At 37.7% G+C, this 22302-nt stretch overlaps 1 protein-coding gene across 4 annotated transcripts in view; it reads left to right on the forward strand.

Annotated features, from left to right (window-relative positions):
• Positions 1-22302, forward strand: part of BTBD9 (BTB (POZ) domain containing 9) — a 154987-nt gene that overhangs the window by 47308 nt on the left and 85377 nt on the right. For all 4 annotated transcript variants that reach the window (XM_067155401.2, XM_067155402.2, XM_067155399.2 and 1 more), the window contains exons 6-7: positions 6085-6304; positions 8234-8463. In XM_067155401.2, the coding sequence (XP_067011502.2) occupies positions 6085-6304; positions 8234-8463 (450 nt within the window). The remainder of the gene's footprint in view (positions 1-6084; positions 6305-8233; positions 8464-22302) is intronic.

Genomic DNA, 22302 nt, shown 5'->3' on the forward strand with positions numbered 1-22302 from the left:
CCATTTTTTGCCCATGTGATAATAGAGTTATACCTCTATAATTTTCACATTTCTTCCTATTTCGTTTTTTGAACAATGGTATGTTTCCTTGTTGCCAATCTTCAGGTATCCTTTTATCCTTCCATATGGCATTGAGGGCTCAGTATAGCCACTGTAGTCCAATGCTTCCTGCTACCTTAATAATATCAGTATTGAATTAATCTTTTCCACTTGGTTTACCTTTGATCATTGCTTTCAAGTTCCAACCATGTTATCGGGTTCTCTTCTTTTTCTCCATCTACTATTTCCATTTTCTTGTCTCCTTGCTCTGAGCAGTCATCCTCATTATAAAGTTTTTCAAAATACTTTGCCACACCTTCTGAAGACCCTTTTCGTCATGTACTATCGATTATCTTCTGTCTCTAACTCCATTATTTTTTTCTTGATTTATTCTTTTCGATTTTATTACTCTGTATAATAGTTTGATTTCCTCAACTATCTTGCTCAATTTTGTTGGTAAACTCTCCCCAACATTTCTCGTTTTCATCCTAGATACTCCTCTTTACTTGTAGTTTCAATCTTTTCACCAGTCAACAGGGATTAATAATAGGCAGCATGAGATAGCTCGCTAGTGCGGGTAGTGGACGTAGTGAGAAATTGATATGACCGATCGTGTTCAATTTAAATCTAGCCTTCAGAAACACAGGACTACAAATGCTTGATGTACAACATATTTTTCTTTCTGTTCAGTACTTCAGAAAAAAAATTTCAAATCTTTTCAAAGACTGTTCAACATTGCTGAAGGTTTGAGAAGGTTTGAAAAGATTTGGCAAGGTTTGATAGAATTTTGTTATAATGTTGAGGACAGTCTACCAGCCTTTGTGGTTCTTGGAATAGCTGTGTGATACATTTTTAAAAGGAAAAGAAACTTGTAGTAAGGCATAATTTACATGGAAAAAAGATTGTGATATTCTTCTACATAATTTTTGTAATGTATTTTCTGCCTTAATATCATTTGCAGAGGTTGTGTTATATTGCATTTACGCACATGAGTTAAATAAAAAAAGATAGCAATGCAATGGAAATTCATACGTTTTTGCACGAAAACATATTCGAATTTCAATAATATTGATCATGTTATTTGCTTAACGTCTTCCAATAATGGGAGAATTTCCTTCTAATAATAATAATAATAATAATAATAATAATAATATGCAAAGATCGTCATAAATTGAACATTGCGGATGATGTTTACTTATAGGTTATCGTACGGTAATAAATATAAAAGCTGTCCACTTCCTTGAGAAATTTCTCTTCCATCTTCTCTCGCATGCTTGCGTTTTATTCATTTTATTATGGTACTCTACGGAGCTTCCTGAATAAAGGCAGAGTTGTGCTTCATACTTTAGCCGTTAATACTCGCGCAACATCCCTCGGTCATGAAGCCATTTTTTGTTTACATTGTTTGCAATCCCAGCATGCCTATCGACTTAGCGCGCACCCTTAATACTCGAATTGCAATGGTCACTTGTCAAAGTTTTTGATCGACAGGACATGAATTGAGTTTCAGCACACAACTTTTTACAATACAAAATAAAACACCAGCATAATTCAAATTGGGGACCAGTTACCAAAAAGTAGCGAAAAGTGCAGCGATTAAAAATGTTTCAGCATGCAAAATGAAAGTTAAAACTATTCTAGGCTATATTACAATTACCGGGCGAGTTGGCCATTCGGTTAGAGGTGCACGGCTGTGAGCTTGCATCCGGGAGATTGTGGGTTCGAACCCCACTGTCGACAGCTCTGAAGATGGTTTTCTGTGGTTTCCCATTTTCACATCAGGCTACAGCCGATTCCTTTCCACTCCTAGGCCTTTCCTATCCCATCGTCGCCATAAGACCTACCTGTGTCGGTGCGACATAAAGCAAGTTGTAAAAATATATAAATATTACATTTGCATTTAATGTTTCCCTTCACAACACTAAATACAGTAGTTACCTTACAGAGGTTTCAGGAGTAGTCCAGAGTTGCTTGCTTCAGTCTTGTGCCAGCAATGGTGTTCCTTATCACAAAATTCTCCACTTGCTGGATAGCCACCAAATCATCTATGATGTGCATTTACTACATTAAATGTTTATAAACATCTAAAGCACTCATGACTGCAGACTGTGTTGGTATGTCTGTGATGTCCCCGTCCTCACTTTCGTCGGTTTAATCATTTAAGTTTGTAAGCTTAACGAGTTCAAGAATTTCACTCTCATTCAGATTCCTCCACACAGGCACACCTTAATCAGGTTTTACATAATCGTCAAATTGACAGGTGACTTTCAGCTGAGAAGAGACATAATTCCAGCTATCTGGCACTTCGAGATGAGGAAGTTCCGCCTCAGTAATTTTGCTTTCTGTTCGGAATCCAGCGTGTCTGAAACATGCAGAAATTGCAGCGGGGGATATGGTTTCCCACGACACTGCAATACCTCGGTAAGCTTCCAGTACATTCCATCTCAGTACTCATTTTACCTCAAGCCTATGCATTGATGAGTTGACCCATATGCTACAAAAACTGTGTTTAAGGAGTTTAAATATGCCCTGATCATGTGGTTGTAGCACACTGGTACAATTTGGTGGTAGGAATACCAATTCAATATTCCGTAGCTCAACATTTGGATGAGCGGAGCAATGGTCTATAAAAAGAACGACTTTTCTGTTCTTCGATCCCATTCTTGAATCAAATGCTTGGAGCCACTGCTTAAAATGTGCCGGTGTCAATCTTGCTTTCGTGTTGCTTCATACGTGCATGGAATGTTGCGCACACCTTTAAATGCTTGCGGGTTTACTGACTTCCCAATAATCAAGTTTCAGTTTCATCACTACAGTCCATGTTGCAGCACAAAAGAATGGTTTCTTTCTTTGTTGCGTTTTCCACCTTTGCATGGGTCGCTTTTCACCGCAAGAGTCCTTTGGGGTAATAACTTATAGAAACGTGCAGATTTATCAGCATTGTAGACATCTTTTGGCTTGTACCTTTGAAGAATTTCATGGAGAATTGGAAGCCAGTCATTGACAGATTTTTTTGTCTACACTTCCCAATTTGCCTTTTATTGTGTGAAGCTAAATGCCACGTCTGACTTTAAAGCAGTTAACACGGGCGCTGAAGTAGGAACTCCTGGAGCTCGTATCTGAGTAAACCGCTCAAAAAGGGCAGCTTCAAGGTCAGCATGGTCCGCCCCACGCAGTTTTTTTTTTTTACTCTCGCTTGGAATGCTACCTTTTAAAACAGTGTCTCTGATTTTTTCCCCTTATTTTTCAGGATAGTAAATATTCGAAGATGTTAAATTATATTGCCTGCCTATTTCACTTTTGCTCACACTTCTTTCACAAGCCTGCACAATTTCATATTTTGTACCCAAATCTAATGATTTTAGTTTCCCACTCGACATTGTAATGTGTTAAGTACAGCAGAATAAAGTGGGTTTGTTTTATTACCAATACTGTTTTCAAAGTGAACGAAGACTCCCAAACACAACTTGGAAACAGCCGACAGTTCAAACTATGCTGTTCACAGAACCGAAAACTGAAGACAAACAGAAATTTAAATTAATGCTACATAGTACAGCCAGTTTGCTTTTAATATCACTAATAGGGCCTCCACGACTTCTTTGCACGTTACAGAAAGAAACTCTATCTTTTAAATAAACAATAGCTCAGTCTGTTCACATCTCGCACAGAAAGCAATTTTAGACACGCGCACTAAGGAAATCACAAATTAAGCAACAGAAGTGGTTTCACTCTGCGTACAACAGCAGTAAATAAGTGTCACATTTAGTCACACCATGAGGAACAACCATTTTTGACAGCAATAATAGCAGCTCAGTAAAGGACTCTTCATTGCGACATTGCATAGCCGTAACAGGTTGACCAACCCAACAAATTTGTGACATCCGAAAGAACTACCGCTTCATGAGATTTCTTGATACGAACGAGAGTATAATGGTGCCAATAAAATCCTTTGCAAGAGATCTGCTGCTGCAATGTTTCTCTATCTTTTCGCGGAAGGTTTTTATAATCTAATTGTGTAAAACGCTCAGAATGATGTACAAATATTTACTGTGCTTCAGTTCATGGAATATCGAGAGTTACCTGGGAAAAAATAGTTTTTTTTGCTACCTTTTTGCGTTGAAGTGTGAAAATACCGATAACGGAAAATAAAAAATGTTAAAATCTCTCTCGTAGTAACGGATGACTCAATGAAAGGGTTCTTATAACCGGGTGCTATTGTACATTTTAATATAGGAATTTTGAAGGGACATAAAAAAAACCTGTCGTTACAACAGCATTCTCGTTATATCCCGTACTAGCTATAACAGACTTCTACTGTAGTTTTTTTTTTTTTTTTCCATTGCATTTGAAAGGTTTAAACTGTGAATCAAGGTTAATTGCATAAAGAGTTGGCGGTTAATTTGAAATCACGTAATTCGAAATCAGATTTTTGTGTCCGACTTCCAATTAACAAGGTTTTATTGTATATTTTTTAGGCAGTGAGTGCTGAGAGACCAAAGAAGTACTGGGAACGTCAGAAAGCGGTGCATATTGAAGTGAGCATGACCGCTGTGCGACAGACTGTGTTATGAACTTTCGACCTGAATTGACTACAGACGTAAATGTAGTAGATATGGTTATAGTTTGTAATAACCAAACCCAATGGCACTACAGCCCTTGAAAGGCCTTGGCCTACCAAGCGACTGCTGCTCAGCCCGAAGACTTGCAGATTACGAGGTGTCGTGTGGTCAGCAGGACTAATCCCCTCAGCTGTTATTCTTGGCTTTCTAAACCGGGGCTGCTATTTCACTGCAAGATAGCTCCTCAATTCTAATCACGTAGGCTGAGTGGACCTCGAACCAGCCCTCAGGTCCAGGTAAAAATCCCTGACCTAGCCGGGAATCGAACCCGGGGCCTCCGGGTAACAGGCAGGTACGCTACCCCTACACTACAGGGCCGGCTTTATAGTTTTATTAAATTTCATTATTTAATGTATATCCGTGAATCCAAGAGACATTTCCTCAGAATCGCATGTGGAAAATGAAGGGTCTTCCATGTACAGTACTTGCATCCTCCGTTCCACTCCTGGCATTTTTACTGCTGCTACTTTCTCTTATATTAACTTACTTTTTTGATAATCTTCCATAGTATCATTTCAACTATCAGACAGATTTGGATTTGCTTTAGATCCCTCAGGAAATTAGTACAAATGCCCTCCATGCTCACACGAAGATTTCGCCACCCGTTATATGCCAACTATTGAATGGGAGCATGCAGAAGCAGTATGAAATAAAATAATTTATAAAGATGTCAATGCTTCTAAGAGTATACTATTGAACATTACAGTAAACTCTTACCTTCTGAAGGTTGTGTGAACCATTCAAAGGCCAAGAAATTGAGGGAAGACTTCGTAAGTTCCACTTGTCGGAGTATCTTAGGGCCCGAAAAATTATGCATGAGTAGCACTCGTCAGTTATAAGGCAGTGGGTTAAGTAACTTCCTGGCCAATCCTACAGAGCCATAGGATATTGCCAATATCAGAGAAAGATGCTGCGGAGATTTCTTTAGGAACATTTTCAAGGCTATGCCCGATGTCATTGAGAACTACTACTATGAGAACTCCGCATCATTTCTGGAAATTTTAAAACTAATTTATGGACTGCAATACAACTTCGAGATTTTTCTTCACAGAATTTTTCTTGAATTGATCTGCCGACAGCACAGGCTGATTTTGTACACACACGTGAATAGTAAATGAACACTTGCTTTCGAATAGAATATTTGGGCTTATCAGCCATAATGTTGTAACACACTACTATGCTCATGCAGTTTCAGCAGCTATTTAGTTCAGACTGATGTCTGATAACACAACGCTAGGGATTTCTAGGTTGTTGACTGTGGCTTTGGCTGTTGTTATGCACGCGGGTTGTTCATATTCTGTTCACATGTTATTAACAGAATTCACTCAGATGAGTACCATTAAGTCTTCTCTTGTTTAATGTGGCTTCAGGCAAAAAGGATCAGAAGAGTTAAGTGTTGTTTCATGAATAATTGTTTTCTTTGCAGTGCCTGAAGAGAATGTAGCCCACCCTCGCCATGGCACGCAGGTGCTACAAGGTGAAATGCGTTCTGCCCTGCTGGACGGGGACAGCCACAACTACGATATGGAGCGGGGCTATACGAGGCATGCCATCAACGAGGTCGGTGACCACGGCATCCTAATCAAACTGGGCACACAAGCCATCCTCAATCACATGCGCATGCTTCTATGGGACCGGGACCTCAGGTGGGTCCTGTTTCGCTTGTTATTTGACTGCTGATTGTTACCTCTTCAAGGACCAATTTGATGAAAATTATTGGTGTATTTGTTCACTAGAAATTGAATTTTTATGTCAGATTGTTTTGTTGGAAGTGTCACATGTTTTTCCTGTTTTCTTTTGCTGTGGTGTTCAAAATTTTTTTTATTTATGTGAAACATCTGTTTATAAATTATGCAAGTGCATTTCTGTCTTTGGCATGATTTGAAGATCAGGATGACATTTTCTGAAAATTTATAGTTAGTTGAACAGCCAAATTTTAATCAAAATTGTTTTCATCAGTTACATGTTACTTTACAGTGGGAATAATCAAGAAGAAAACTTCAAATTTGAAGCATTGACAGTTACATCATACTGATGACAATAGCCTACAAAAATGTAATGTTGAGAACATGTAATTGCCTTGGTTGAATAAAAGTGTCCTCAGTAGTAAATGTTTTTGGAATGAAAATCAGTACAGTTTGATAGAAATAGTTAATAATTGTTAAGGGTAGTTTGGCTTCATTGTTTCTCATTAGCTTTGAGGGAAGATGCTCTCTACAAAGATTGTTTGCTTGGAAATACTATTACCAAGGAAATTGATAAAAAAATAATGATATCAATACTTGATTGTGTTAGACTAATGGAAAGGAAAACAAGTGACAAGTCGTATATAGCATGTTAGGAACACATAATGTGATACACACAATGATGTGTCAGCATTAGAGAAGGAAATTAGAACAAAAATGAAAATATAAATGGAGGATGACAAGCTTCAAACGGATGGGCTCTCTCGTTATCAATCCCAGTTGTTCTGCACTGTTTGTTCTCAGCTCTTAATGAACTGGTTTCTGCTTCCTCGCTTCAACAGGTCAGGCATCAACTTTCCTTGAGTGACAGATCCTCAATCTTGATGTGGGAAGTGTAGGATAAAAGGAATGTTGAGATATAAGAAGAAGGGAAGAGGGAAAAAAATATGAACACAGGTGGAAAAATACTAGGGACACAGGATAAACACAAAAGAAGAATGAATGACCCAAGGGTGTCTTTGTATGTAATTGGAGGGAGCAAGTCATATGTAGAAAGAGAGGAACAAGAAAACAAACACATAACAGGATAAACATAGACTTGATACCTGCCTTGATGAAATTGGGGAGCAGAAACAAGCTCATTGAGACTGGGAAGAAATAATTAAGAGAATCTAGATTGATGAGGAGAGAGCTCATCTACTTGAAGATGGTAGTGTATGAAGATACCGCCTTGTTCTTGTCCTTTGTTTTCCCATTTGTTCGTTATTTCCTTTTCTATTCCTTGTTCTTCTGTTGCTGACTTGTGTTCCTATCTTTCTTTATATGGCTTGATTATATAAGAGTTGCTTTTAATCATGTCTAATTAAGGTGTGTCTCGTACACCCCCCTAGTATGTTGAGCATCCAGGTATCATTAAATTTTTTTTACTTATTTTGAAAGGAAATTTTTAAGTGGCATTAGAGCCATGGTAGTTGAATGTTTTTGAAAGAAATTTGCTCACAGTTTTGCAGTTTAGAGAATTCAGAATTGTGTCCTGTAGTAGTTACATTTTAGATGGATGTCTCGTAATCTGGACAGGAAAATTAAAAGTAGTACTTAAATTTTTTTTTTTTTGCTTATATTACTTTATAAATAAATTTGAAGTAGCTAAGGAACATTACTCTCATCCTATTTTGAATCAAATTACCATTTTTGGGGAAATTGTTTGATATGCAGAATATTATATATTCAGTCTGTGAAAATGCCAGGAATTATATCAAAATATTATCTTTAGGATGGATAGATTTTATCTGCCATTTGTTCTGATGAATTTGTCTTAATACATATTTATATTTCATTCATTATATTGTGCTGATTGTACTTGTGAGAGATTTTATTTCTCATTTCCAGGTCGTATTCTTATTATATCGAGGTGTCGATGAACCAGAAAGAATGGGTACGTGTCGTTGAACATACTCGTTACTTTTGCCGCTCATGGCAGTATCTTTTCTTCGAACCTCGTGTCGTCCGATATATCCGCATTGTGGGCACCAATAATACTGTCAACAAAGTGTTTCATGTTGTCACCTTTGAGGCCATGTACAGTAACACACCTGTCCAGTTGGAGAAAGGACTTGTTGGTAAGTACTAGATCTCTTTCATCTATACTTCTGTACCGTATTTACCCGAATAATCCCCGCCGTCTAATAATGCCCGCACCCTCATTTTAGGAAGGCTCATTTAAAAAAAAAAATTAAATGAGCTAAAAGTTCCATCGAAAGAGTAACACAGGCATAAACAAACATTTCTTATCACTCCGCGAGGTGCACGTGGTCTTTACGCAAATATGAACATGTAAATTTACGGATGTAGCTGCTTTGCCTGAGATGATAAAAATACATTATCACTGCTATGAAATATATTTTCCATGAAAATGAGCAAGTAGGCCTACCTTTTTTTCATAGTTATATCTTGAATTCCAAAGCGATGACCTATATTTTTCGTGGGGTTAAAAGTTTCCTGAAAGTCTAAATTAATTTTTAACATCAAACCCCGAGAAAGTGTTGAGGGAAATTTTTGAGAAATATAGGAGGGTAAATGGATGGGCCAGTTCTGTTCGCAGGCCGATAACACACGCGAGTGCTATCTTCTTTTAAGGTGTGAATGGCTCTGAACGCCTGCTGCTGCATGCTTACAAAATACACTCTAAATAGTATTTCCCTCGCCTGTCGATACAATACTTGTCTTTTTGCACTTCCTGGATTCATCGTACACACGCAAATAATTCCCTAAATTCATTGATTATAATATTCACAAATAAAACTTGAAATATTATTTAATTTAATTTCCGGGTTGAACCGTGTTGTACTTGTACGCACATCACGTACCCCTACTCGATCAGAGGTAATCGCCTTGACAAAGAATACTGCAATGTTTTCGAAACGTCGGCAAACTGTACGTGATGTGCGTACAAGTACAACACGGTTCAACCCGGAAATTAAATTAAATAATTCTTCACACCATGGAAGCTTCACTTCTAAAATAAAACTCGAAATATTCACTCGTGACCCGCACAAACATCTTACTGAAATGATTCTATTGGCTCTGCGGAAAGCATGTCATACTACAAAGCGCGCGAATGTTACTGCGCAACCCTCTTCACACCACCTTCCTTGCTGCATAACTCTAGAATCCTCTCCTAAATTACAAGTTCGTCACACTCCGCGTCTAAAACACTTCCTCACACATGGTCTCTGTTTACTGGACAGTAACATGACCGGTGGTGGATAATTCTTTCGTGCACTGTAAACACTTATGGACACACCAGGGAAATCTTATGTTAGTTTTGCGATACAGTAAAACCTCGTTAATTCGAAGTCTTTGTAATACAGAAATCATACTTCCAGTTACGTGATTTCGAATTAACAACCATCTTGTAATTCAGTAATGCCAACACTCGCCAATTTTCCGCGGATTCTGCTTTTCCGCGTACTGCCTGCTACGTGATATTGTGGCTTCCTTAAAACTCTGAATACAAAAGAATTACGATTTCACTCTATTTTCAAGTATGAAACACACTAAACACACCAAAATGAGTGAAACTGTGGAAAGCTACCCCTGCACATTCCGGAAGATGCGTTCTATCGTGACGTGGAGAAATTTTGGATTTAAATTGCTCTGTAAAATACTGTACTATTTAAAAAATGTAAAGTCAGTTTAGAATTAAAAGTCTGAATTGCTTTCTGTTTAAATATGACATATGGGGAGAGTTATCTTCCATCTACTGTTGCACAAAGCATAACTGTACACTCATCGTTGAAAACTAGGTGAACCAGGAGCGTGTTGGCAACCTTGACGCATATAAAACCCGCACCCCAATTTCGTGCATCAAAATTCTTTTTTAAATATGCGGGGATTATTCGCGTAAATATGGTATATATCATGCTCAGCTCCTTGGCCAGAATTATATCTCAGCACTAGGGATATTCTGGTACCATCTCAATTTAGATATCAGTACTCAATGTTCATATCATAAAAAATATATTGATACCCATTAGTAGGGACCTGGAAAAATCGCATTTGCAATAAATGCGAATTTTTGAATCTTGTACTGAATCCAAGCCTACGGTAATTTTAATGTGGAATAAAATCATTTTTACGCGTAAATAAAAGTGCGACAAAATGCGAATTGTGACCCAAAATGCAAAATTAGTATGAATATGCGATTTTGGTGCGAATTCTGCGAAAATGTGCTATTTTACTGGCGAAAACATATTTCGGCAAAATTGTCAGAAATACTCAAAATATGATGCATAAATCTTTCGACCGTTCCGATCGATGAAGAAAAGTAGCCGATCGATTGCTGCTTGCTGACTTTAATCGATATTTACAATGGGAATAGCAAGGGGAATAAGATCTGTATCGATTATCGTAATGTAAATCGAGTGTCGCGGAAATAACGAGATAGATGCAGTGTTGTTTTCCTGTTGTTCTCTTTGGTTCAAAACTGAAACTCTCACAGAGAAATCTCTTATAGAGTACAGCAAGGAGAACTAACTATTTAAAAATGCACAAATGTGCGCATTTGTTATATTATAAAACTGAAACTAGTGAAGAGTAGAAAGTCGAGCTATTGTTTAGGTTATGGGGCGCACGGCAAAAACTGCGCACGAAAGGGCTCAGCAATATGCAAAGGATGGTTTATATGCCACAGATTCAACGACAGTGTTTTGCAAGTATTGTAATTGCCGAGTTGGGTGGGAAAAAAAGGATAGCATTGTGAAACATGTTAAATCTGAAAAACACGTGGGTAAGCGACGCGATAACGAAAGTTCAATCCCTACTGCTAGTACGTCTCAAAGAAAGCAATCTTCTGTGCTTACACAGTTAGATAGTTGTAAAAGATGAAAAATTTTCAGAGATAACTTCTCGAAACCCACAGTTGAAGTATTTGCCAAAGCAAATATACCTCCGGAAAAGCTGGAAAACAAAGAGCTAAGAGCCTGGATCACTGAGTTTTCAAATGAAGAGCTGCCATGTGTGAGAACTCTACACGAATTATATTTACCGGGTAAGTTTCGATTTCATTGATCGAGTATGGTTTAGGTATTACGACATCGAAACCACACGCAAAATTGAAGGTTACTGAATTTGAGTGTGATTTCCATATCGAACTATCTTACCTGTACCCAATTGACCCAGTAATTTTAAATTATTTTGTTATAATTTGAGGTCTTTCTTCCTTTCTAGAAGTTGCATCTGACCACCAGAAAAGAACAGCAGAGGCTCTAGTGGGGAAGAACATAAACATACTCTGTGATGAAACTACAGATAGAATGGGCCGTTGTGTTTTTATCATCATATTCCAAGTCCCAGCCGGATCGAAAAGAGAGCTGCACGTTGTTTCTGTGTACTATCTTGATGCAGGAAATGCTACAAACTGCTCTCGTGCTGTTTTAGAAGCTCTGCACAGTTATAGTGTACCATATGATGCTGTTAAAGTGTTTGTTAGTGACAGTGCCCGGTACATGACCCGGTGTTATGAAACATTAAGTGTGGTCATAGGGGATCATTTAATGCATGTACAGTGCTAGGCACATAAGATCAGCTTGGTTGGCAATAGTTCGGTCGCAGTGATGACAGATTTAAATCATGTGGTTGCGATGGTAAAGTCTGCATTTTTGAACACAAGAAGGCGAAAATATAATTATTTACAATTCTTAACATCGAAGTATGGTGCTTCAAAGGAAGCAAAGCTTTTTCCTGCACCTGTCATAACCCGATGGAATAGCTGGTTTCAGGCTGTCTTCTATTTGAGTGCTTACTTTACTGATGTTACATTTTTCAAGATGTCTGACATGAAAGACATCAACTACTGTGGTATTAAGTACCTGACTGATCTGAGTGACCGAGAAGTGAATAGGCTTCACTCCCACATGGTTTTTGTCACAGATCATGCAGCTGGATTGGTTGATCTCCTTACTGAACTTGAAGGGTCTCTGTATCCTACCTCTCATCTCCTTTACCCCAAACTGCAGAACCTTGACGCCAGTTTTACCTTAATTTGTGAGGGGAATTTTTCTGCGGCAACTAATGATGCTTTGATTAAGCTCACTCCTCTACAGCAGGCTGCATGTAGAGACGCATTTGTCAAAGCTGCTCATTCTTCACAGTGCAAGCTAGCCACATTGAAAGCTAAAGACCCCAACGATAAGTATTTTGTGTCAATTTCTCAAGCTTTGCATCCAAAAAATATAATTTTGAATAACACTGATAAATTACATGAGCTTAAGAAATTGTTTGGAGTAACAGATCTCTCACGAAACGATATCTGGTCTGGTTACTGTCCTCTGAAACATGCAATTCAAACCCAGATGAAAGAAAGTGAAAAATGTGATGTCATGCTTGCATTAACTGCAGTTCAGACAGTTCAGCATATTTGCTAAATACTGTCTTGAGTTGTGGACCCCAACGAACATTGTAGATAGCGAGCACGTGTTGTGTCATTACAACACAGTGGTTACAGACACAGTGCAATTTGAAAAAAAGCAATGCCGAAATACTGACAATGCTTTCGTTTGAACAATGAATTTGTATTGTGTGTGAACCAAGGACAATAACTGCAGTTCATAAACTTGGAATCGTTAAAATTAATAATACCATGCGATTATTTTGACTTTGTAAATAGATGCTAATTTTGGAAAAATAGATGCTAATTTTGGAAAAATAGATGCTAATTTTGGAAAAAATAGATGCTAATTTTGAAACAAATAGATGCTAATTTTTCAGGTCCCTACCCGTTGGTATTACGTGTTTTGAAATGCACAAAAGAGTAAAATCAATTTCCAGAATTATTTCAAATTAAGATGCCTAGATGCAAGTTTCAGTTGCCTGTTATTACAAGTTGTGACATTGTGGCCTATGTATGTATGTTTGTAAACTGTGCACTGACTAGTGATATCACGTGGTTACCTCTGAATGCTGGACGAGAGACAGTGTCATTTGGAACCAGTCGGCTTACCATGTTGCTGGTGTAGGGCATGTAGTGCTCCTCAACACTGCTTTTACATAGAGGAATGGAGAGTGTGTTGCGCTGGGTGCATTGCGTCCAGCACGATGCAACAAACTTGTCTCTAGAAAAACGGACCATTGCTCTGGGCTCCCTCATTAATGCATGTTCTTTCAGATATCTTCTCAGCCTCTAACAGGAAGTTTCTCCTTCCTAGGTGATTCGCATCCATTCTCATTAAAGATTAATATTATAGAGTGTTGTGGTGGTTTTATTGGTTTAAAGGAGAGTACTACAGTAAAACCTTGTTAATTCGAAGTTATTGGGATGCAAAAATCGGACTTTGAATTGCGTGATTTCGAATTAACCGCCAACTCGTAATTCAGAAATGCCAACCCTTGCTGCGTCACGAAAGGTTTTTTTTTAGATCTGTTACTTCATGCAATTAACCTTGAATCACAGTTTAAACCTTTCAAATGCCATAGGGGAAAAAAAAAAAATCCAAGATGTACCCAACAAAGTGCATTTACAGTATTCAAATAATGCACTTGGATAACTCTCTGACAAACATCCTCACGCAACGAAAGGAAAAAAAGCATGATTCAAAGTCGAGGAGAAATCTATGCTGGCTCCCCTGTGTAAGTCCTTCATTTATTGGATTACTGTAATGAATGTGTTTTAGATGTCCTGTACTTGCACGAAAAGTACCCGATGCCCTTATGGCACTCCAACAATCGCAGAAGAGGGCAATCAAACAGGCGGCACAACACCGCACCCCGAGTCCACGATTGTTAGCACAACCACCAAAGAGGTTCATCTCAGCGTGAATCACGCCAGCTTCTTAGAGAAGGGCCTCGATAGAACACAAACACCGGAAATGGGAAGCAATGGGAATCTGGGCGAAGCCAATAGGTTAACAACCATAACAGAGGGTGGAAGGAATATGAGGTAGATCAATTCACAATAATGACATTCAGTCACACTTAAAAAGACCAAAATATAATTTGATTTAAAAGAATAGTAAGGGTGGGTGGTGCAATTTGAAATATAAGAAAATTAAAACAAACATTATCCTTTAAGAAAAGGGAAAACTGATGACAAGGCTCGTATACAGGAAAACCACCAATCATAGTCACCGTACCAATAGTTACAACTAATTTTTTTTGCAGAAATTTAATATTTCCCAGACACAATTAACTTCAGTAGATTTAAAAGCTTCATTACAATTAGCTAGTTTGTGACAATTTACTTGTTTATTATAATTTACTTGTTCATTATAATTTACTTGTTCGAGCTCGAACCCATCTTTCCTTAAGGGAAGTCATAAATAACTCAGGTGCACCAGTTGTGGGTACGCGCGTCCTAATAAAATTTCCCCAAAATGCTTATTACATTTTTGAAATCCCTCAGTGAACACGGAAGCGTTTCAAATTTAAACCTATAACCGCGTCCCCTAACACACTAACAATGTCCTCAAGAAACATTAAGGAAGGCAAAAAGTTAAAATTAATAAGGAGCCGACATCAAAAGAAAAGTTACAGAAGGAAATCAATAATAATAATAATAATAATAATAATAAGGTAGCACAATAATGTAGAAACACTTAAAACTCATCTTGTGACCAGTACATCACATCACCAACACAGGTACGCCATGCAACAACGAACGTCTGCACGTCACAAGTATTGTTAAAACACGCACACCGCTACAATGCAAACTTATCACACCGTTATCAGAAAAACAAATGAAAGCATACCAACAACAATGGAAGAGAAATGGAGTGAAGCTCCAGATCAGTAACATTAATTGAAATTCAGGGAAAAGATGATTTCAAATAATAATAATAATAATAATAATAATAATAATAAAAATAATTTGAAAGGGAAAATTAAATTAAATTCACTTCGATCCAAAGCACGCTTCAGTATTCACTAGGATTTATAATAATTTTAAATATCCAGTTGCCTTTATGAGACTAATGATACAAGAGACTACACACACCTTCACTTGTCACAGCTTCAGTTTAAATAGCAGATCATTTTAAACCACACTGTTCTGGTGACGCATAAGTATGTGCATCAAGTAAAAATTATTCACTTGTTTAAGTATAACATAAGTATACCAATTATTGGTAGGGCATATTTAGATTAGCGGAATTCAATAATGGAAGCTGCGACCGAGAATCACAAATAAGATCAAGATAACTCAACCTAACGGTCACAAGGTCGATATTACAATAATAGTATGCACATTAGCAATTTCCGTATACCTCAGAAGGAAGAAAATATAATGAATCTACCTAAAATCTCAAATTAACAAATATAAATTGCGAGAGTGTCCAGCAGCTGATATTTTTACCAAGTAGTTTCGAAAACATTGCATTTATTACGGCCTGGAACCCATCTTTATCACATCACCAAGATGTGACACAATATAATATTAACCCAAGCAGATTTGGGAGAAGAAAGCCACAAGACTGCTTACGGAACAAGCACATTGCTCTCGACTAGGATATATAAGCTCTCAACGTAAGGCTGTTGTTATTATTATTAGTGCCACATATAAAAATCAGCGTATCAAAGGGGTTTCACACGGGAATCTTCTCAGAACATAATTTGGCGAATACACATTGCTCTCCTGCAAGTAGTATGTCGAGGTTGTGACTCGCAAGACGTCTCCCGAAGGAATTATTATTATTAATTCAAAACATCGATGAAGGTAGCCACGTTGGCGTTTTACACACTGCAGAATGATCCCGTGAGGATTATATGGAAAGTCTGTAGGAGTTAATATCATGCCAGACGATCACTTACGAGAGTGTTGACAAGGATTCTTAAATACTAACTTATACAGTTTGGTGCAATACATTCCCAAGAAAAATATTATACTCAGCTGCAGGCACTCGTAGTCGCGAAAAAGGTTGCATTCCATACTTACAAGTTACAATTACACCACCACCACATAAATGTCATTACACAGGCCTACGCCTTCCTTCACAATCACCTTACGGTGGTTTTAAATCATTCTTGCCTGCCATAGCGACTGGCAGCAAGCCAAGCGACATGACGCCTGCACTACCCGACCGCTGGAACAGAAGTTTTCGTTTGGAATAATGGCCGCTAGGGCGCGCCATGCAGAACAGTTGACTATCGAGCAGCGGGGCTACCCAATAACAAACTCATAAACAACGTTCAAATAAAAGTCCAATGGCGAAGCAATTGCCCACAGTTATATTACAATTTGCACAAATAAGAATCCCAACAGTACAACAATTAGCTAAGAGTTCCCTTCTTTTGGGGCAAGATTAAACGATAGTTTCCATTCCCCCCTTTTTTTATGAATTCCACATAATCAAATTTCCGGTGTAGCGGTGATTTCACATAGTCCTTAAATTATACCGCTACACCCTTAAAACATCAAGATTGATTGAACTTTTCTATGACGAGAGGAGAAAGTCTCTCGCTTCCATCTTCATTACAACACAGTACAGTGACTCTATCCTTGTACGATTTCCCGCCATGGTACTTCTCTCGTAATTCAGAAATACGAACCCTTACCACGTCACAATGTATTCTAAGACCCATTAATGCATGCAATGACCTATTTTCACGTTTAAACCTTTCAAATGCCATGGAAAAAACCATTTCAGAAATATATCCAACAAGTTGCGTTTACATTATTCATATTGGATAAATAACTGGCAAACATTATTTATTTATTTATTTATTTATTTATTTATTTATTTATTTATTTATTTATTTATTTATTTATTTATTTATTTATTTATTGTCTTGTTTTATATGGCGGGACTCAGGCTATGAAGCCTGCTATTCTGTCCGACCATACATACACCTACATGAAGAGTTAAATATACACTAAATTATCTACAGTTTAATATCTTAAGGTGGCTGTGCGCGTAGAGGCGTGCGGCTGTGAGCTTGCATCCGGGAGATAGTAGGTTCGAATCCCACTATCGGCAGCCCTGAAAATGGTTTTCCGTGGTTTCCCATTTTCACACCAGGCAAATGCTGGGGCTGTACCTTAATTAAGGCCACGGCCGCTTCCTTCCAACTCCTAGGCCTTTCCTATCCCATCGTCGCCATGAGACCTATCTGTGTTGGTGCGACGTAAAGCCCCTAGCAAAAAAAAAAAAATCTTAAGATAGCAATTAAATGTTTTAATTAATCTAATACTTAGCTATGATCTAATCCTACTATGTTATAAGAAATCATTATTATTTATTAACCAGGTTTGACAGAGTTTCTTAAAGCGGAGGTGATTTGACACACTCCTAATTTCAGCAGGTAGGGAATTCCAAATTCGGCTAGCGGCGACTATAAATGATCTACTGTAGCCAGTTGAGCGGTGAATGGGAATGCTTAGTAGTGCGGTGGACGATGATCTGGTAGGAATACTAGAAGGTGATGCTAGGTAATGGAATTGTGTGGCAAGGTATTCAGGTGTGTTAAGGTTCAGTATACGATGTAACAGGGAAAGAGTGTGTAAATTTCGTCGCTCTCTTAAGCGTAGCCATGAAAGCCTAGCAAATGCGGGAGAAATATGGCTAAACCTTGGTATATCTGAAATAAATCGAACGCATGCGTTGTGTGCCTTTTGGAGCTTGATGGAAAGTGAGGCATTCAGGTTACTGTATACTACGTCACAGTAGTCGAATATTGGCATTACCATACTTTGGATAAGCAGTTTTCTTACATTTTGGGGGAGTAAATCTCTTGAGTTTTTTAAGGGAATGTAAGGAATAAAACACTCGCTGACATATACCTGTTACATGATCGTTCCAACTAAGGTTTTTATCCATTATCATCCCTAAGTTTTTAACTGTGTCTTTGAATTGTAACTGAGTGCCTCTTAATGTTACTGAGTGGGTGTGGATGTCTGTAAGTCGTGCGTGGGGTTTTTGGGTAGCTAAAAGAATACACTGCGATTTTTGGGCATTGATTTTTAGTGCATGGTCATCGGTCCACCTACATATTCTTCCTAGGTCGTCATTCATATTATTTATTGCAGTCGGTAAGTCACGAGGATGTGCATGTGTATATATCTGTATGTCGTCTGCGTACACATGATATTGACAATGTTTAATTACTTGTGTTAGTCCTGAAATGAAGATCGAAAATAGGAGTGGCGCTAGCACTGACCCCCTGTTGTATTCCAGTCTCTACCGATTGCCATGAAGAGAAATTTTCACCTGTAGATACACACTGCCGGCGATCAGAGAGATAGGAATACATCCAGGATAGTGTGCTTTGTGAGAAATTAAGAGTACGTAATTTTGCTATCAGTATGTCCGTGTCAACGCAGTCAAAGACCTTACTAAGGTCTAGAAGAGTTAAAACAGTAACTTCTCCCTTATCCATAGCTACTCCTATGTCGTTTGTAACTTTAAGCAGTGCAGTAGTTGTGCTATGATTGCTTCTAAAACCAGACTGGTATTTGTCATTAAGCATATTGTTATTTAAATATGCGGTTATTTGTCTGTGAACTATTTTCTCCAAAATTTTGGACAGAAATGGTAAAATGCAAATGGATCGAAAGTCTTTGGGTTCCACGGGATTGTTGGTCTTGGGGAGTGGGCGAACAATTGCATATTTCCAAAGGGAAGGGAATATGCCGGTTATCAGTGAGGTATTTATGATGTGGGTTAGAGTTGGTAGGATTACATCTAGAGTTTTTAACAGTAACTGTGGAACAATCTCGTCACATCCTGTCGCAGTTGTCTTTATTGATCGTGCAATTTGTCTCACTTCTGCAGGAGTTACGAGGGAAAAATATAACTGTTCTCCTCCATTGTTAGTATTGCCATTGTGTAGAATTTTGTTAATCGTCTGTTCTTTTGTTGTCTCGTCAATGTTAACGGGTCTTGTAGTAAAGTATTGGTTTAAATCATCCAGTGATATTTTAACGTCAGCAGTATGTATTTTATTTCTGCCTATGCCCATTTTTTTTTAACGGTTTTCCAGATTGTTGTCGTGTTTCGGGTTAGCAAAATGTTCTGTGAATGTCTTATTTTAGCATTCCTTACGGCCTATGTGGTTCTGTTACGAAGGGTCTTGTACAGGTCAAAATCGTTTGGTATTTGGCCAGTTTTAAATTTTCTGAAAGCTTTGTCTCTCTGTCATTAAGTCTCGTATTTCCTGCGTCATCCATGGAGCCACAGGGCGTGTTACACGAGCAGTGCATTTTGGCGCGTGTTTATTAAGAAGAGCTCATGCATCAAAAGAAGAAACACACTATTCAAAGAAGAGGACAAATTATGCTGGATCCCCTGTGCAAATGATTTATTTTTGGGATTTCTGTACTGTTTGCATTTTTTAGATGCCTTGTACTTGCACGGAAAGTGCCCGATGCCCTTAAAACATCGTGGCTTATCAAACTTCCCTATGACGAGGGGAGGAAGTCTCTAGCTTCCATGTGCATTGCAACACAATACAATGACTCCCCCCCCAACCTGTATGATTTCCTGGCTGTCACTTCCCTCCTATAAAACTGTAAGTCCATATGGGCTCGACTTCAAAAAACAATGCAGTTTCATCGGCATTGACAATATTGTTCGGTGCGTACGAATTGATTAAATGAGCCACGCTTTTTCGCCAACTGTTGGCATTGCTGGTGTTCACAGATTCTGCTTTTCCGCACGCTGCCTGCTATGTGATATTATGGCGTTCCTTAAAACGCTGAATACAAAAGAATTAAGATTTTACTCAAACTTAACAAATATGAAGCACACTGTAGACACAATAGAGTAAAATAATATATTATTATTGGTCCACCTTTTCAATACAAAATGAAAATTACATAGGGACTAGTTTCGACCTAGTAATAGGTCATCATCAGCACATGAATGACTGTAATCATAAATTTACTGACATTAAACAAGATATGACAATTCTCAAAATTATGAATAAAGGACCCCTCCTTAACATAACAGAGAATTGCTTTATAAATTTAGACCAATATTTCAATCCCAATTTCAATCTCAATGACATTTCCGAAAAATCAAACATTCTTTTTGACCTGCTAATTCAACTTTTCAGACAATCAAAATCTAATATTAAAGGTCCGATTGTTCATTCTATTTTTAGCACTTTTCTTAATCATTCTTCCATATTCCCACATCCCTCAGCCCCACCTTAAAAAAAAAAAAAAAAAAAATCCTTTGATCCTTACCTACCTTCATTTCTCTCTTCAGCTAAATAAAAAATCCTTTGATCCTTACCTACCTTCGTTTCTCTCCAGATAAAAAAAAAAAAACTCAGACCCTTATTTTCCTTCCTTCACCTCCTCAAAAAAAAATTCCTTTGATCCTTACCTACCTCCGTTTCTCTCTTCAGCTAAAAAAAAAAAATTATATATTCTTCTCCTGCCTTCATTTTTCTTCCCTCACCTCCTCAAAATTTCCTTTGATCCTTTCCTACCTCCGTTTCTCTCTTCAGCTCATCACATCACACTTGAGTTTTCCTTTTGACATATTTATAAAAAATTAAAAAAAAATCTTACTGTCTTTTATTCAGAATCAAATTTATGGTCCGCATTGAACTGCGAATTTATTTCTACCTTTATTTAACTCCATATATGTTGCTCCACCTCGTGAAACATCCATCGTCCTTCAAGATTCCAGAAGCAGAAGGGCTTTCTCCTAGCATCATACTTCGCATCGTCTATTAATTCTGGTTTATGAACATCTTGAGAAGACTATGTTACGATTCTTTATTTTCAATTGATCTCTGAATGAACAACATTATCGCTTAAGAACCAAGTTTTTTCGATTTCCATTTCCACAATTTATACAACGCACGGGACTTTTTTAAGGATCTCTATTTTTTAACATAATATAACGCTTCTCTGGTTTCCTAAGCCTCCACACGCAACTATTGCCATGTTCAAAAAAACTGAAGAGCCTTCCAACATCCATGTATTTTGATGTCTATCAATACCTTATAAAACACGACGTAATCTTCTTCGATTATACAACAGCTATGAAGAAGCCAGCATTCAACCTACTATTCTTCTTTATTGCATCATTTAGTGCACAGTGGTCTTTTATAATATACGGCGCACCGAACTTTACATAAATTCCGCTCAGTGCTTCGTCAATTTGGATGAGTTATTATTTTTAATATATCTCTACTCAACTTCCCACTTGGTATGTACCTTTAAAGAGACTGTACTTGTGTTTACATTGTTTATGTTTTCTTCGATCTTTGACTTACTTCAGGCTGATGATGACCTATTACTAGGTCGAAACTAGTCCCTATGTAATTTTCATTTTGTATTGAAAAGGTTGACCAATAATAATATATTATTTTACTCTATTGTAATCACAGTTCAATACGGATCTATCATTATGAAACTTATTTCTTTTAATAACACTGTAGACACACCGAAGTGAGTGAAAGTACTGAAAGCTACCCCAGCATGTTCCAGAAGACGCGTTCTATCATGACGCGAATATATTTTGAATTTTAATTACTCTGAAAAAAAAAATTTTTTAATGTAAAGGCAGTTACGAATTTCAACTCTGAATTTAGGCAATGGGACAAACATTGTTATTCAAATTACAAATTATCCGTATTTCGGATTAAACAATTTAAATAACATGCAGAACCGTACCTCATGTTTCCAGGAACGAGAGCTTGTTCAAATTGGGCGGGATTTTGAATTAACTGATTTTGAATTATCGAGGTTCTACTGTATTGGTTAACTATTCCATCTTGTCACTAATTAGAGGAAAGGGCTATGAAGGATATAAAAATGAGACTTCTGATGCTTTGCAAACCTAATACCAGCAGTGTTGTAAGAGCGCTAGAATTGACAGAGAGGCTGCATTTGAGCTTGGCACAAGTAATGGAAGCAATACCAAAAAATTAACACATTGCGGACCGGTCCCGAGAAAACTCGTGTTTGCCTAGCCGAGCGTTGCGGACCGGTCCCGAGTTATCTCGTGTTAGCA

This window comes from Anabrus simplex, chromosome 11, assembly GCF_040414725.1.
Source record: "Anabrus simplex isolate iqAnaSimp1 chromosome 11, ASM4041472v1, whole genome shotgun sequence".
Taxonomy (NCBI): domain Eukaryota; kingdom Metazoa; phylum Arthropoda; class Insecta; order Orthoptera; family Tettigoniidae; genus Anabrus; species Anabrus simplex.